This window comes from Protopterus annectens, chromosome 2.part1, assembly GCF_019279795.1.
Source record: "Protopterus annectens isolate FY-2018-M chromosome 2.part1, PAN1.0, whole genome shotgun sequence".
NCBI classification, from domain to species: Eukaryota; Metazoa; Chordata; order Ceratodontiformes; family Protopteridae; genus Protopterus; species Protopterus annectens.
Window position 1 is genome coordinate 160,151,440 of NC_056729.1, and position 18,100 is coordinate 160,169,539.

Sequence of the window (18,100 nt, forward strand, 5' to 3'; positions counted from 1 at the left end):
TCTAGACCTATAATAAGAAGATCATCACAATGATAAATGTGGGTAGAGTTAATAAAACAGTCAAATCACCAACATGCAGCCAGCATTCTTATGATTGCCTCTTATTACAGTATGCCTACTGGGTATGGCTAGTCAGATAGAGGAAAAAAAAAAACAAGAGTCACCTACCAATTAGGCTTTACTTATATTTCTACACAGGGTATTATAAACATTTATGCTGTTTTCAGATGGCTTTTCTTTAATTTTATTGGATTTGATTTTTTTCTGACTAGATGAAAAACCCAAACCTTGTTTGACTATGTCATACCCATGCAGCGGGTAGCCAGGGACACATCCATTTCCTGTTAAACAGTAGGAAGGGTTCTTACTAGAGACGGTTCTTCAGCCTCTGGGGTTGGAGGGGCACCATCAGGTACCACTGGAGGACTGGGATCATTCATAGTGGGCACACCCCCCTCTGCCAAGGCTTCAAAGGAAGGTAGTCCATCCTCATCTACAGGGATGCTTTCCAAGGTCTCCGTAAGTGCGGCCAGCAAGTTGGCCTCATTCTCGTCATCTATCTTCTGTAAAAGCCAAACAAACAAAAAAAGTACATCCATCATCTGAGTAAGGTTAGGAAATTTGTTATATAAAAACTTTCTCTTCTGAGTATATAACTTATTCTTGCCTTAAGTTGACACAAATGCGTTTAACAAATCATTACTTTCAGATATATTTTTATGTAAAATATTATATCTTGATGCATATTTAATGTTAGAATCTGTTGGAAAAATGTCATAAATGATGAGAAATAAATGAAGACAAAAAATAACATATTGCCATCTCCTAAAAGTAATACATAGCTTGAGATGTCAATAATTAATAAAAAGGTATGTAGTTTAAGAAAGGCAAGAAATTAAGTAGGATTCATTTCACCAAAGCAAAACTCATGAACACTTAGTATCAGTCAGTAGAAGAGACTGTGTAGACAGGATAACATATAGTAATAAGGTGTCTTGAAGGTATGACTGTTGTAGCTGCCATATGTTACTTAAATTCATCTCTTATATAGTGAACATAAGTTATCTTGGATCTGTCATGAAGTGTTTAGTATTAGCTGATAAGATGGCCACACAACACACATTCACGAATGTTTTGTTATACTGGGTAAATGAATACAATTTTTTCTCTGCATCTGCAGTCAGTCAGTCAGTGTTTGCATGAATTAGGCTGGGGATTCTTTTAGTATTTGCTACTTAACAGCTTCACAGGAATACACTGCAGATTAGCTGTAGGGCTCATTAGCTGCTTGCCATCTTAGCAAAGCAGAAGTGTTTTTTTGTATTGTCTATGACTAGGTCATACATTACATGTGAAACCAGTGATTGCATCTTGCGCTTGTTTTATCTTATATGGGCGAGGGCACAGAATAAGTGATATTGAATAGAAGTATCACTGCACGCAAGTGTAAGCAAAGCAAATGATATCCTTGTATACGTACAAGTTTAACTTAAGCAAGACTTTCTTAGTGAAAACTGTTTCCGATTATTTCTGCTCTTTAACTACTGTTGTGTTTTGATCCCCTGACTGTGAGCAGAGCTCTTTGGCCTTACCTTCACATGATTTCTACCCCTGCTGCCTTCGCACAACTGAATAAAGTCTGTGAGCCTGCACATTCATGTCCACTCAGGGCTGAGTTTTTGGTATAGTTTTAATCAAGAAATGTTGCTCCCTTTAGCCACCTAGGTGGTCAAATCATGCCGCCATGCACATTTTATTTCAAAGCAATAGACACTTGCCACTTGTTGTGGCAATGTATTGTACCTTTCATTCTCTATCAGGACTTAGCAAAGCATTTCTGTTCCTTTCTGCTGTGCAGAACCAAACAGAGAAACATATGTTTTAAACGCTTCAGTGTGAGGAGGCTTTCGACCATGTTCAGCAGCAGTACAGGCAGATGTGTCTCTCTATGCCACTGGCTAACCAAATTCTGTTTTGTATAGCTTTTGCAATAATAGGACTGGTTGAATTTAAATTTTAAAACTGCTTGATAATTTATAAGAATTACTGGCTTTGCCATTGCCATATCATGTAGTTTAAAATGCAGTCCAAACAACAGATTTTTTTTGTCTTTGTTTATAGTTTTGAGCTGGGCAGCATATGGTCCTGTTATCTGCTATTTCACTCATGTGTGCCTTGCAATAATCTATAATCTTTAAATAGGCTTTCCCCACTGACACTGCATGAATAAATTAAGTTAAATTGAACAAACAGAATATAGACAGAAATGACAGTAAGCGGACTTTTAATCCACTTTGCTATCTTTAGCTGCCGCATTGTATGCAACCAACTGTGTAATGACTGAACAATTTCAGTAGACAGCTGCAGTACCTCAGAACATTTCTTGAAAAGTAGGGTTGACAGTAATTCTGATTCTTACTCAGAAATCAAAACAAAACTTGACACTAGAGTGTAACCAGTTTTAATGACCTAGCAGCACGCCTGCAGAGTAAAGCTTTACTAAAAGTCATGTAAGGAGCTATCAATGAATGGTTTGCACTTTCCAAGCTGATTAGAAAAAAGCAGTACCAGTGTGATTCCGTTAAGATCCAAGTGTTAAGAATATATATTTTCAATGGTAAATGCACTGTAACCTGGGACCTGCAAGATATTGTTTCCTTCGTCTGTCTGTCCATGCATCCCACAATATTTTTAAGTAAAGTGAGTGCTGTTGTTTTTTGCATTCAGCTGTATGTTTTCTGCTTCACAACAATTGTTCAGAGTACAGACATTGGTCTGCAGAGCATGAGACTGGGAACAAATTTACAACACTTCCTTCTTAGGCTGCTCAAGGGCATGCATCTTCTCTTTGTTTCCATCTCGGGTTTTGCACTGGCCTACTCAAGGGAGCTGAAGTATTGTGCTGCTATTGACTGAATAATGAATATCTGAATAACTACTATTAGGCATGTAAAAGGCAATGATTCAGGCAAATGCACAGTGCTTCTGTATCAGTTTGCTCTGCACACCCATCAGATTCTAATCATTTGCAGATTATGCCCTGGTAATAAGATGTGATATTTTGGATGATTTTAAGTCACCACACTGGAGAGGTGCTGCATTGTGATGTCATTCCAGGAGTTCATATTCCTGATACATACATCATTGTTTTGCTTTCTCACAATGAGGGAATTTACATATCTTTGGACTAATTCATTTTTTCACTGTTACTGTTTATTCTGCTGCATTTTACCTAAACCCCTTGTAACTTCAATGTATTTTAGGTGTTCCCCAAAGTACTGTGCATCACTTTACAGTTTTTACACTTGGGCTCTAACATCATGTCAAATAGCAGTCAGTAAGCCTTTGTAGGTTCTTTTGCTGAGTCACATACATCTGCAAAGATGGTACTTGTATTGGGGTTGTATGCACACAAGCGAGGGCTGTGCATTATCTGATCTATGATGGTATATAATAACAAACATATTGCATAATAATAACATTTTCTGGCACTCTGATGGTCAGTAGCTTTCTTGGAATCTTCCTCCTCACGTCTGTCATTTGCATACTTCTACTTATCTAATCATTACACACATGCATACACACACACACACACACACACACACACACACACATACACATACATGTGCATACACACATACACAAACACACACACAGGCTTGCATGCACACACACACACACACACACACACACACACACACACACACACACACACACACACACACACACACACACACACACACACACACACACATATACACACATATGCATGTGTACATACACACGCACAGGCATATGCATACACACACATCCATGCACATGCACACACACATATGCATGTGTATGTACACACAGGCATACACACACAAACACAAACACACACACACACACACATACACACACACACACATGCATACACTCATATATGCATGCACACACACACACACACACACACACACACACACACACACACACACACACACACACACACACACACACAGGCATATGCATGCACACACATCCATGCACATGCACATATACATATGCATGTGTATACACACACACATACACACACACACACACACACACGCATATGCATACACACACAGATACACACACACACATAGATACACACACACACACACACACACACACACACACACACACACACACACACACACACACACACACACACACACACATACAGGCACATGCACATAGACATGCACTCACACGCACTTACATGGCTCATTAACCTTACACTGAAACTCAGAAATATGAAAAAAACAATAACAACAGCAAAGCCAAGGGACAACAGTGAACATCAACAACTGTTGCACTCATTTAAACTTAGTTTTGTTGGGGCATACCCTGTGTTCCCTCAAATATGAGTTCCATCCATGCACCCCCTTACTTAAAATATTTTAATTTAGTGAGTGATATACTTGTGCAAAAAAGGAAATCTCAAAGATACAGTGATCTTGCTGTTCTGAAACTCACATTTATGACTGTTGACTTGAAATATAAAACTGTTACACTCAAACACACATATTCTTTTCCAAAGACTCATTCTCTGTAAATTTCTAAAATTCCTTTGTGTAGCAAATAGCTAAAGGATTTGCTTACAGATTGCATTTGTGCCACATCTGACAAGTACCCCTATTTTGTTTCTACCTTAACATACTAGGCAGAGTAAAACAATATTCAAATACTCACTATCCCTTAAAAGTGAACACTTTTTATTGTATTTTTTTATTTAAGAAAGATTTCAAATGTTGTTGTCAGTTGTGTTGTATTTACCATCAAAACAACTGAACATACATAGGTTCATAGGTTGATACTAGGCTATCGGCCCTCGGGCCTATACAAGCCTAGCCATAACAATTCCCTGGATATTTTTTCCCAGAATATTTACTTCCCTGAACCCCTATCTAGCAGGGTGACTGCCATGATCCCCAGGGTGAATTTTCTATCTCCCATCCAATCGTCAAGGTTCCTTTTGAAAAGGGCCAAGGAGGTGCTCTGTTTGACTTGTATGGGCAGTCTACTCCATAGTATGGGAAGTCTCTGGATCAGGAGCCTATCCCTCCAGCATGTTTTGTTCATTGTGATGACAAGGTTTAGATCCCTGGAGCATGTGGCTCTGAGGGATTGGGATTTCTTTAAGTGGAGCATGTCCAACAGCTCAGGGTTTGACATGGCCTTGTATGTTAAGCAGAGATCTCCTCTGAGTAGACAATATGCCACAGAGTATAGTTGGAGTTTTTTTATATGGACAGTGTAGGGCATCTGCTTTAGGCCTGTGATACTTTTAGTGAGGTATTTCTGTGGCCTTTCCAGCTGTTGCAGATGTCTTGTGAGGTACATACCAAACGGGGAATTGTACTCTACAATGGGTCTAATGAGGAATGAGTACAGTGGGACAATTACCTCCTTTTTTCTGGATGAAAAGCCCTTAGTGATGAGGTGTGTCACATAGATGGATTTCCTGACTGTTGTTGCAATGTGGTCAAACCTTTCTATTTAATGCATCAAACAATACCATAATTCACACAAATTAGATCTGATGTGGTCTGTGGTTCTAAACTCATTAGCTTGGCTACATAAATTCAAATGGTGTTTTATCATTTTTTGTTATCCATAAAGAAGAAAGCAAAGGGGAAAGCAGTGTGGAAATGGTCAGACACTTTACAATACTAGAATAAAAAAGAGATTCTCAGTTTTCTTTGGTGATCATGCCATCATAACCCCTCCTGTACTAACCCCTTATGAGTGCTCTGATACATAACGGTATACCCAAAACAAATCCAACTTCTCCCCCATTGTTTAATCCTTTGTTCCTACCGACCTCTCTTAACCTTATATCTTGACATAAGTCATACCTACAAATAGTACTAGCTATGTTCAAAGCCTAGGTTTTGTTGTCAAGATGCAACAAATTTGTATTTTCTTATGTATACTACATTTTGTTTACTTTATACTTTATTGACTACTGTAATGTGTGTGTGAAAATTTGCTGTTACTCATGGAGCTTTTCTCCCCAGGCCTCTGCTGAAAAAGGACCTGTGTCCAGTCGGACTTTCCCGGTAAACTAATGTTAAATAATAATAATAATAATAATAATAATAATAATAATAATAATAATAATAATAATAATAATAATAACAATTTTGATATTTACCAATAATGTGTTTGCACCAGTTCTGAGAAAGTGAAAAACAAATGGATACTTTTGAATTGCTTGTAATATAGTTATGGCTACACAGCTTTAGAGCTTTCTGCCTTTCCCTCAGCAGTGATAGGAAGTGTGATGGGTACATTGTGCATATAAAAGTACTTCATTATTCACTGATCAGCTGTTACAGTAGCATGGATTCTTATGAATGTGGCTGCCTAATTTATAAGTGGTCAAAGCAGACTTTCAGAATGTAATGAATAGTGAAAGATGCATTTTGGAATACCAGTCATTGCCATTTAGTTATCTCAATTAGTTTTTCTCAGGTCTTAACCAACAAATACTCAAGAGAAAGCAGTGGATGTGACAAAGGATGACTCTGTTAAACAATTAATGTCACTTCCTATTATTACACCAGTCTGAATTTATAGAGGAAATAAATCAAAGTCAGTCCCAATGAAATACAGCTGCCTGCTAATACTTGCCTGATCACATAGCTGGAACACTTGGCAATAAGAATGCATTTGTCACTTAACAGCAACTTAAGATTAGTGAGCATATTCTGAATAAAAAATGTATCTGTATCAATGTTTCGTAAAAATGCATATTTTGGGGACTATTTACATTAACTAGAAAGAGCTATATGTATACACGTGCACACGCGCTCGTGCGCACACACACACACACACACACACACACACACACACACACACACACACACACACACACACACACACACACACTAAAATAAGTAGAAAAAAGAATATGCATACACACACAAAGTGAAGCACGTGCACACACACACACACACACACACACACACACACACACACACACACACACACACACACACACACACACACACACACACGCACACACGCACACGCACGCACTCACACACACGCATACAAACACACACACAAACTCAGAATATCATAAGCTCATATGCATAGAAAAACAGACCTAGACACACACAGACACACACACACACACACACACACAAATAAGTAGAAAAAAGGCATACACACAGAGTGAAGCACATGCACACGCACACACACACACACACACACACACACACACACACACACACACACACACAAACTCAGAAGCTCATATGCATAGAAAAACAGACCTAAACACACACACACACACACACACACACACACACACACACACACACACACACACACACACACAAACACACCAGTAAGTGTTTCTCCATGAGTGCAAATTTCATTAAACAATCTGGTCAGTCTTTGTTGTTTTTTTTTCATTCATAACTTCTTGAACAGTCCTTTTGAACATTTCAGTGCTCATACATTAAACATTTCCATTCTTTTATACCCAATATGTCATTTCTATATTGCAGCATGTTTTATTTCTTATATAAAGACAGACTTTTTTCAGTAGCAGTTTTCTGCTGCATAAAACATCTTATCACAGAGAGCAATTATCTTCCCTATTAGGACTCAGGTCAGCATGGTTACTTAAATAACTACTTAGTTAATTTTGCTACCTATATATGAGCAGAGTTCCTTTTATGCTGCAGGCCTAGGAGAATGGGTAAAATAAGTCCTGTCACCATGGACTTGAAGAAAGACACATTAACAAAAGCAACATGCAAAATGTAAATTGTCATCAATGCAAATCAGTGGGGATAACACAACTGGCAGAGACTGCTCACTGGTGTACTATATAAAGAACAAAAGTACACAACTGGCAGAGACTGCTCACTGGTGTACTATATAAAGAACAAAAGTACACAACTGGCAGAGACTGCTCACTGGTGTACTATATAAAGAACAAAAGTACACAACTGGCAGAGACTGCTCACTGGTGTACTATATAAAGAACAAAAGTACACAACTGGCAGAGACTGCTCACTGGTGTACTATATAAAGAACAAAAGTACACAACTGGCAGAGACTGCTCACTGGTGTACTATATAAAGAACAAAAGTACACAACTGGCAGAGACTGCTCACTGGTGTACTATATAAAGAACAAAAGTACACAACTGGCAGAGACTGCTCACTGGTGTACTATATAAAGAACAAAAGTACACAACTGGCAGAGACTGCTCACTGGTGTACTATATAAAGAACAAAAGTACACAACTGGCAGAGACTGCTCACTGGTGTACTATATAAAGAACAAAAGTACACAACTGGCAGAGACTGCTCACTGGTGTACTATATAAAGAACAAAAGTACACAACTGGCAGAGACTGCTCACTGGTGTACTATATAAAGAACAAAAGTACACAACTGGCAGAGACTGCTCACTGGTGTACTATATAAAGAACAAAAGTACACAACTGGCAGAGACTGCTCACTGGTGTACTATATAAAGAACAAAAGTATAGCTTCCTTCTTTGCAGTGCTTCAGCTAACTAGGTAAGTTGACTAGAAAGAAATCATCCCTGTTTACAGAGATAACCAAGTACTCCCACCTGGTAAGGTGACTTGCTTAAAGATGAAAAAGAACTGTAACAAACGGAAGTAGGAAAAGAAAACTCGGCAAGAAACACTACAGGTTATTCTAACCACATTGTCTTAATGTGCAAACTGTAATCAGCAACCTAGTAAGAAGATATTTCTGTGTTTTGTAACTCTCTATGCTTTGACAACATTTGTTTGAAAGTAAAGCCTAAAATTTTGCTAAGTTCCTAACTCTGTTCAACTTTGTAGATAAATATCAAAGGCTGCCTCTGCCAGGTCTCCAGACTGAGAAGTAATATTAACCTTTCATTTTTATGATTCTTATTTTTCAGAGTTTTTCTTTCTTTCTTATTTTAATTAACGTGTAATAATGTCTGTTTTCTGTGGTGCTAATATTTCACTGAGCATTATATCAAAATCCAAGCAGAAAGGACTGCAAATGTAAACATATTTTATAAACTTGCAGCAGTATACATCATATTAATAAATTTAATAGCAACAAAATAATGCCTACAAGGTGGGGATGTTAATGGTCTATCAAACTGTAAAATTACTAAATTGCACTTTGATATTGTTACGCAAGCAAAACAGTTCTCCATGCTAACGGTGGTGGTGGTGGGGGTTGTTGTGAGGCCAAAAACTGCAGATGGAGTGACTTACCCTTCTTGGAAGGACTTTCATTTCCACCATATTACCCAAGCTAGAGGGCATTATTGTGCTTAGGTAATGGGCTGTTAAATTGTTTTGCAATATTTTTTTAATAGCGTATACTTTTTTATACATTTATATTTTTGATATAAAACACTTCCTCCACCTAGTGTTTCAGATTTGCTGTAGCACGTGTAATTGTTGTTGGAGGAAGTGTTTTACGTCAAAATATAAGTTGTGTAAGTATCTTATGCTGCACACACACAAACACAAAATGAGTTAAGCAACTACAAGTACTTCCTTAATCGAGTAATACTTCAGATGTCTCATTGTGATGAAATGAATAAAAAATTATACTGTAATGCATTAGATATCATCCTCCGGGTGCTCCGGTTTCCTCCCACATTCCAAAGACATGCTGTAGGTGGATTGGACACTCTAAATTGGCCCTAGGTGTGAGTGCGTGTGTATGCCTTTTGTGGAGGGTTGGGTGCTGGGCTGGCAACTCAATAATTTTGCTTTATCCCTCAAAAATGTTTGGCTTACTTGTAAATCACTGAAGATTATTGTTAGTTGATGATGCCAGACATTATACTTTCATGCTTTTATTGTTCAGAAAATGCAGCTGTTATATTTAAGGACTGGTCATGACTTCAGTCCCCTCAAAGTATTGGCTTTATCCAAAATTCTTGAGCAAAGAAGATAAAAAATATTTACTCAGTCTGTTGCTTGCATTTTTTTCTCTCTTTTGGTGACTCAGTGTTTCTCTCTTTCTCTCCCTTGAGTGACTTCAAATGTGGCCACTTTTGTGGCCGGATCTTACCAGGGATGATGACACTGTAGGGGATGCTGCAGTGGTCAGTCATGATGGTTAATACCAAGTCCAAAATATTTTCACCTCTCGGGGGTGTCGACCAACTGGTCCAAAGCATTTGCATTGACGAAATCAAGGAATTTCTGGGCATTTGTGTTTTGGCATGAGTATTTTTTCCAATCTATGGTTGGATAGTTAAAGTTGCCCAAGATCAAGGTAAAGGGTTGAATCTTGATATGTAGACTCTTCTTCTCCCCTCCAGTTACTGTCTTCCATGCATTCATATCAACAGTAAGAAATCTCCAATTATTCCTCTACTCAACCTAGAAACTCATCATCTTTACCTACTTAGCATACTCTCTCCACTACACTCTCCATTCTTCCTCTTTTACATCTAGCTAAAAATACCTTTCTTAAGATTCTCTTCTTAACTAACACCTATCTGCCAGTTAAAGTCTTCCATTCTCCCTTTTTCTGCATACCTATTACATTACTTACCTCAAAACCTACCGTCCATTTGACCGGTCTCTTTATGCAAGTTTAACGTTTCTCGGTATGTAATTCTTACCCTGCTAATTGATATTACTTTTCCTCTGTCTTCATCATAGTTTAAATTTATTTGTATATTTTTGACTATGTTAACTACACATATTCAATGGATTTTGACTGTTAACTTGTTGAATGTTTTGATTATGTTAATTATTTATATTCAACGGAGTGTATCTCAGTGGCAGAACCAGCCAGACTGCACCCATGCTACCACTGAAGGTCTTTTGAAAATCAATCAATCAATCTATAAATAAATAAATTGCAAATGAGATTTGGCATTACCTTATAAAACAAGTATTGATTCTTCTTAGTTACTCACAATTTCAACAGAAACAGCTGTCAGAAGACAGCTCATCCGATGACTGAAGATACTGGAAGTGTAGGAGTACATTTCTCATTCACCTAGGAGTACCCTCTAATAAGTTCATCTGATTCAGTAATAATACCTACTTGATGCATCCTAGGTTCAGCCAAATGCCAAGCAGTGACAAAAGTGGATGGAGACAGAGCACAACAAAAGCCCACAACTAGCTTCCCAACTGTTGTACTACACCCTTAGTCATAGGAAAAACAAATGGTACAAATACACACTGAGGACCTTGTGGCTATAAAATAAACATTGGCAGTTGAGAGACTATTGAGATGAAACCAGAGGCAGTTACTACTTTAGTTGAAAGGACTTTTATTTTAGCATTCTTCAGTGGACAGTTAACGGCCTGATGGCAAAAGATGGTCCAGATGGCAAATAACTGTGAAAGGGTCTACTTAGCAACCTGACAACTGCAGACTTAGAAGGTTTAAATCTGTGACTTAACCTGAAGTGGAGTTGGCTGTCCTTCCATCTATGGGTGATGTCCAGGCTTAGACCAGAAGAGTTTGCTGTATGGGTATGTTCTTAGAGCTTGAAATCATACCCTTCTTATTTAACAGGAGTTATTTTAAAGAAATGTTGGTCTTTCTTCTGTGAACATTGCAATGACTTGTGTAAAGTGCAGGAATGGGAATAATCTATGCAGAGTCCTCTAGTGTTACTAGAGACAGAAAACATCCACAGTCACTTGTCTCTTGCCTCACCGCAATGAACAGACAAGAGGGAAAACTTTATTTTCCTAAGTGGCAGAGGCTGTTAATCTTTAAAATACCTCACTTCTGAAAGACCCTTTGCAAGCATGACCTCTGAATGTAGAGTTCCAGAAGAGGGATAGTGACTCATTTCAGAACAAGCACTGTTTGTTTTTGTTCAGATCCCCAGATAGGAGATATCTTGAGCAAAAGATACACCTGCTGTTGGTCCTGCTTCTACTCTTCAGTGCACTCTTTTGTCACTTGCCTGTCTAGTTAGCATATGATTGTTGACCTGCCAGACCAGAAGAGAAGAGATGAGGTGATAGAAGCAGTTTTATTTTTCTCTAAGACCTTCAGGGCTAGGAATAATGCTCAGTGTATGAGCTCCATATGGTTGATTTGGAGTTACTCACAGGAAAATCAACACTCGTGGGACCATGTAGGAGATTACATTAACTTCCTAGCACATAAGAAAAGAATCACCTGCCAAGATCTGTCATATGCTTGGCTAAAAAAGAGAAGAACCACCAGAAAGTTGCTGCAGATTTTCCAGGGCCCACTAACAAACATCCTGAAATAAGTACTGTACCAGTCAGCATACAGTACGCCTAAAGAAAAAAGAAGTATAAGAATCCAGGGGAAGACCCTATAATGTGTGCCTACAAATGAGATTAATTCTATGTTCTCTTTAAGGGAGGAATAACCAGCAGTAGAGGATTTATTGTCATCCCAGGATATTCCATTACTAGGAGTGCACAAAATATAACTGCCTTCTGGGAGTCCATAGAAGAGTCAACCAGTAGACAGTCATCAGGGGAAGAGAACACGAAGAGACTCTTATTTTGAAAGGTTTCAACTATCATGACTAGCACCAAGGTGGAGAGTGTCAGTACAAAGGAAAGCTCAAATAGCAAAGTTTTGCAATAGAACTGATGCTCACTGAGAACAAACTGAAAGAGTTTCCTGTGAGGACCTCAAATGTCTCTGAAGCTATGATTTCCAAACCGTATCATCCAGGTATCCTACGAAAACTGTGTACACCAGATGTGCTGTTTAAAGGTGCAGTGATCCAAAATAGGTGAAAATGGTCCATCCCTTTAAGGACCAGGAATATATGGTAGTGAAACTCCTGCACATTCACTTACATTGGGCAGCCTATGTGACCCTTTTCAGAAGCAGAGTCTGGGCCCTATCCTAACAGATATGGTGAGTCAGACTGACCCATCCATAGATTTATTTTGATGGATAGTGAATAAACTTTAGGATTTGGCTAAAAGTGGCCAAGCCTAGAACCTGCATGACTGATTTCAACAACTGGGTAAGTTTCTGGTGTCATTCTAAGGGGATCCAGTATCTGTCTGCCTGGGATGACATGATTGACAGACCTTGATGCTTTGCCAGAGATGGCCTGCATCTGTCACCCCTGGGCTTCTGGATACCAGCCAAGGCTCTTGCCAGAACTATAGTGCCTTTTGTAGGCGGTGTTTTAAAGACCAAATTACCACCATAAGAGCTTCAAACAAATGCAATCTGAGGGTCATGCTGCTCAATGCTTGAAGTCTAAATCTCAAAATGCACTTGCTCGAAGCACTCCTTAAAATGGAGAACATTGACATTTGTGCTGTAACAGAGACCTGGTTCAAGGCAGCAGAAAGCACACCTGCACTACCTGGCTATAACTCATTCCACACCTTTCGGCCCCAGAACTTGGACCGATGCTCCAAAGGTGGTGGTGTTTCCATATTCATAAAGGATGTGCACACCTTCAGACTGGTAGCCCAACATAACGCATCAGAGATACTTCAGGTGCAGCTAACATTGGGTAAGACAGCAATTTAGGTCATAGCCTGCTATAGATCCCCAACCATGTCCCAAGACTCACACTCCATGTTCCTAAGCACCCTGGAGAATATTAGGGTCAAACCTAACACTCTCTTACTAGGTGACTTCAACTACCCCTCCATTAACTGGGAAAACAACTCATGTACCAATACACTTGCCCAACGTTTCCTGGAGTTCATTAATTCCAATGCCTTGAACCAGCTCGTTCTTACCCCTACTACAGGAAGCAACATTCTTGACCTGGTCATTACTAACATGGGTGACCATTACTCTACACCAATAGTCAGCTCCTCCATGGTTATATCCAACCACAAATTAATCACCTTGGAAATCCACCCCCCACAAAGGTAACCAGTTAAACCACCATGAAAAACTTCTCCAAAGCTAACTTTGAGCTTCTAAAAACAGATGTGGCTAACTTCATGGCACCCATGCAAATAGAAAGTAATTGCATGACCGCCGAATCATACACCAGTGCATACATGTACACAAATGCATGGATCTTGCCATACCCAATAGAACCAAGACACCCTCCTCCAAAAAAGGAAGCCAATCTGGTGGTTCCCTGCTATAAACAAACTCTACAACAGAAGGAGGAAAGTGATGCAGAATAAGGTGAAGTCCCATGACTGGAAAAACTCCCTTATCAGCCTTGACAAAAAGTTGAGATCCCCCATCAAATCCTCTAAAGCTAGCTATGAAAACAGAATTGCAGCAGATAGTAAAGACAACCACAAAGACTTCTATAGTTATGTAAAGAATCTCCACAGCAATACCCAGATTTGCTTTGAGCTACAGCACAATGGTACTGCCTATATCGAGCCAACAGATATTGCCAGTATACTGGCCAACAGATTCAGTGTCAACTTTACTCTTCCCCCCACAAAGGACAAATCACAATACCAGTAGATTGCCAGGCACCCAGTATTACTGCTGCACAGGATAAAACAACACTGTCCAAGGCAAAGAATACAGCTTCTGTGGGACCTGACAATATCCCTGACTGTGTTCTACATGAACTACAGTGTGAACTAGCACCTCACCTGTATGCCCTGTTCAATCACAGCCTCAACTCAAGCTTTGTCCCTACCAAATGGCGCACTGCTACAGTCATCCCTCTCCACAAAGGAGGAGTGACTACAGACCCTGGGAACTATCGCCGCATTAGCCTGACAAGTCTGATATGCAAAGCTATGGAACGCATCATCATGGACCTAATAAACAAGGACATAGGGAATCTCCAAACTCTGGATCCCACTCAGTTTGGTTTTGTGAAAGGTAGATCATGCCTGCTCAACTTGGTTGACTTCTTTGAGTCAGCCACCATAGCTGTGGATGAAGGCAAGGTGGTTCATACAATCTACCTTGATCTAGCCAAGGCTTTTGATACCATTCCCCACTCAGAAATCATAGAAAAACTCACTAAGCTAGGCATAAACCCCTATATCACTAGGTGGGTTGCAAACTGGCTCACAGATAGAAGCCACAGTGTGAAAGCAGCTGACTCAAAGTCAGACTGTCAACTAGTTAGAAGTGGAGTCTCACAGGGTTTGGTCCTGGGTCCTTACCTGTTTGGTATCTACTTCTCTGAAGTCCAGGCCAAAACAAAGGGACTCTGGCTGACAAAGTTGCAGATGATTGTAAGTTGGGACCTATTATTAACTCCCCAAGTGATATTGACATCCTACAGAATTGCCTCACTGAGACCAACAACTGGTGTCAGAACCATGGCCTTAAGCTCAATGCCAAATAATGTGTCATCATCCCCTTTGGGAAAAACCCGGTTCCCATGAGTTACCACATTGATGGTAGTCCACTGAACACAGAAGGTGTTATAAGAGATCTTGGAACACAGGTTGACAGGAACCTCTCTTTTGATTACCACATTGCCACTGTGGTTAGATAGTCCTTCTATGTGGCACATCTCATTACTAAGGGTTTTGCATCCAGGAAGAAAGAGGTCATTGTCTCTTTCTACTCTTCCCTCATTAGGCCAATCATCAAGTACAATGCCCCATTTGGCATGTACCTCACTAGACACCTGCAACAACTGGAGAGGCTGCAAAAGTACCTCACAAATTAGATCCTAGACCTTAAACACTTGACCTATATGGGAAGACTAAAAAAAACTCCAGCTGTTCTCTGTCTCATATCATCTACTTAGAGGTGATCTCTGCTTGACTTACAAAGCCATGTCTGACCCAGCTTTGTTAGAAATGCTACATCTAAAGAAATCCCAATCCCTCCACACCACACGCTCCAAAGACCTCAACCTCATTACCACAATTAACAGAACATGCTGGGGGGACAGGTTCATAACCCAGAGACTGCCCATGCTATAGAACAGACTTCCCATACATGTCACGCAGAGCACCTCTCTGACCCTCTTCAAGAGAAATCTGGGGATAACTCCAGTGGCTCTGCTCAACACAGCCACTGGGAACTAAGGTCGGGTGGCACTATGACAGGCTAATCCTTTGGCTAGGCTTGTAAAGACCCCAGGGCCATTAGACTAGTACACACCTATGAACCTATAAACCATTCTGATGATTCTGCAAGTTCAGTCAAAATCAAAAAGAAAAATATAATCATCCTATGAACAGTCTTTACCAGATTTGGAGCTGTGATGAGGACCACACTAAAGTTAGCTTGGGCAACTTTACAAGCACTAGAGAGGGAAGTTATTGTGACTCTTGATATCTTACTCAGAGCCCAGATAAGCATCATCTTTTTGTGGCTGGTCAGGTCTAGCAGACAAAGAATGGAGGTAAAAGGAGGGGATAATAGAGGCAGTCCATGAAACAAAAGGCTGTTTCGTCTTTAGAAGTTAATCAACCAATTCCTGGACCAGATGGCAGAATTTCATTTCCCTGAAAGTGAGCATCTAGGATGTTGTTCCTAAGTTCCTCCATTACAGTGTCACCTACCTCATGAGGCATGCAAGTAAGCCTGGGGCTCTGGATAAATAATTAACACAATCAAAAGTTAAAGAGGGACACATTATATACTTCAATGGAGGCCATGGTCTTGGTCTCACAAAAATCACCATTAAGATCAGAATTAGGAAGGTCCTCAACTTAAATATCACCTTTCTCACAAAGTGAGCCTTGAAATGGGTGAAAGATTAATAGCTGAGGGCTATAATCCCAAAATTGGCAAATGAGAAACTGCTCTTGCTGTATCTGTCTAACACTCTAGAATTCTACTGCCATCTCAGGGCCTTTCATCTAACAAAGATATAATGCAAGACTCAGCATTCCTTTTCAAGAAACTATGCCAAGTTATTTTGATGGAGGAAAAAGAGGGTGTCGGACAGTCTAAAGTAAGCATTCTGCATCTCCTGTAATCTGGAATGAAAGAGTCATCTACTTCTGATGTACAAGCTAGTGGTCTCACTTTGAAATCACATAGGGACTCAGAAGACAAAGGAGTACCACAATCACAGCTACAGACAGTTATAGTCTTATATGGGATGAGAGTGAAAAAGTCTGTTATCAGACGTACGTAACTGAAAATTGGTGCTGGATCATGAATTAACCAAGGACAGAGAAAGTAGGAAGTGTCCTGGCCCATTCTTGGTATGGACTTAAAATGAACTCCTTAATGGTGTGCTTCCACACTCATGACTCAAGTTTCCACCAGACATCAGATAGTTGCTTAATATCAGGCTTTGGAATACAAGCCCTGCTTTGGGTAAACCAAATGGACCATTCATGGCAATGGCCTGTTGGCCTATATAATAGTCAGTGTGGTTAGACAGAACCTTTGGTTCAAACTACAACTACTCTCTGACTGAATGATTCTAGGGATCAATCTCCATATCAGGTAGATTTTCAATGATTCTAGTCTACCAACTGTCCATAGAATGATACAGGATGCAGCTTCTAGGGTGGAGAACTGTGAGTGCACTTTTCCCAGTTTTGAGATCTGTAACTAGGATCAAACACTGGTTAATGCTAAAGCAGATGACACACTTCAGTATCCAGGTAGCAGGCTGGATACCAGACCTACCTGAGTGAGTTTCAGACCTCTTGCCTTCCTAGTGTTTATCCTTATGGTGATGTTTCATCTTAAGCTAGTATTTGCCAGAAGGATCATCCTGCTGGTCTGCATGTGAAGGTTTCTCATATTCCTCTATCTACATTGGTAGTTTAATAATTTTCTCTCCTTTGATATTGGGTTATTTCAGATGTATTTAATATTGTGCTCTTCTTTGCGACATTATGTCAGTCCTAGATGCTAACTCAGTGGTCATAAATGCATAATATGATGTGTTGCCATGCAACACATGAGTCTGCCATCAACAAGGAACATAACCTAAATGATCAGTCTTCCAAATCACAGCACAGCTTTGGCTTTGTATAGTTGATTGATGAAACACAAAATACTACATCACTAGTAGTATTTCTAATCCTATGGGCCTATGTCCTTTCTTTTAGTGCCACTTGTTGTGTCTTTTGGCTTTTCCTGGTTAGGGGTCACCACAGCGGAACTCCGGTCCGCTAATGATTGGCAGCAGATTTTTATGTGCCGAGTTGCCAGCCCTGACGCACAACCTTCAATTAAG

The 18,100-nt window shown here is 39.7% G+C and overlaps 1 protein-coding gene across 4 annotated transcripts in view; it reads right to left on the reverse strand.

Moving 5' to 3' along the window:
- Positions 1 to 18,100, reverse strand: part of PPARGC1A (PPARG coactivator 1 alpha) — a 407,578-nt gene that overhangs the window by 170,215 nt on the left and 219,263 nt on the right. For 3 of the 4 annotated variants that reach the window (XM_044062083.1, XM_044062086.1, XM_044062084.1), the window contains exon 3: positions 369 to 563. In XM_044062083.1, the coding sequence (XP_043918018.1) occupies positions 369 to 563 (195 nt within the window). Of the gene's footprint in view, positions 1 to 307; positions 564 to 18,100 lie in introns of those variants that run through there. The other variant, XM_044062087.1, reaches the window with a different exon arrangement.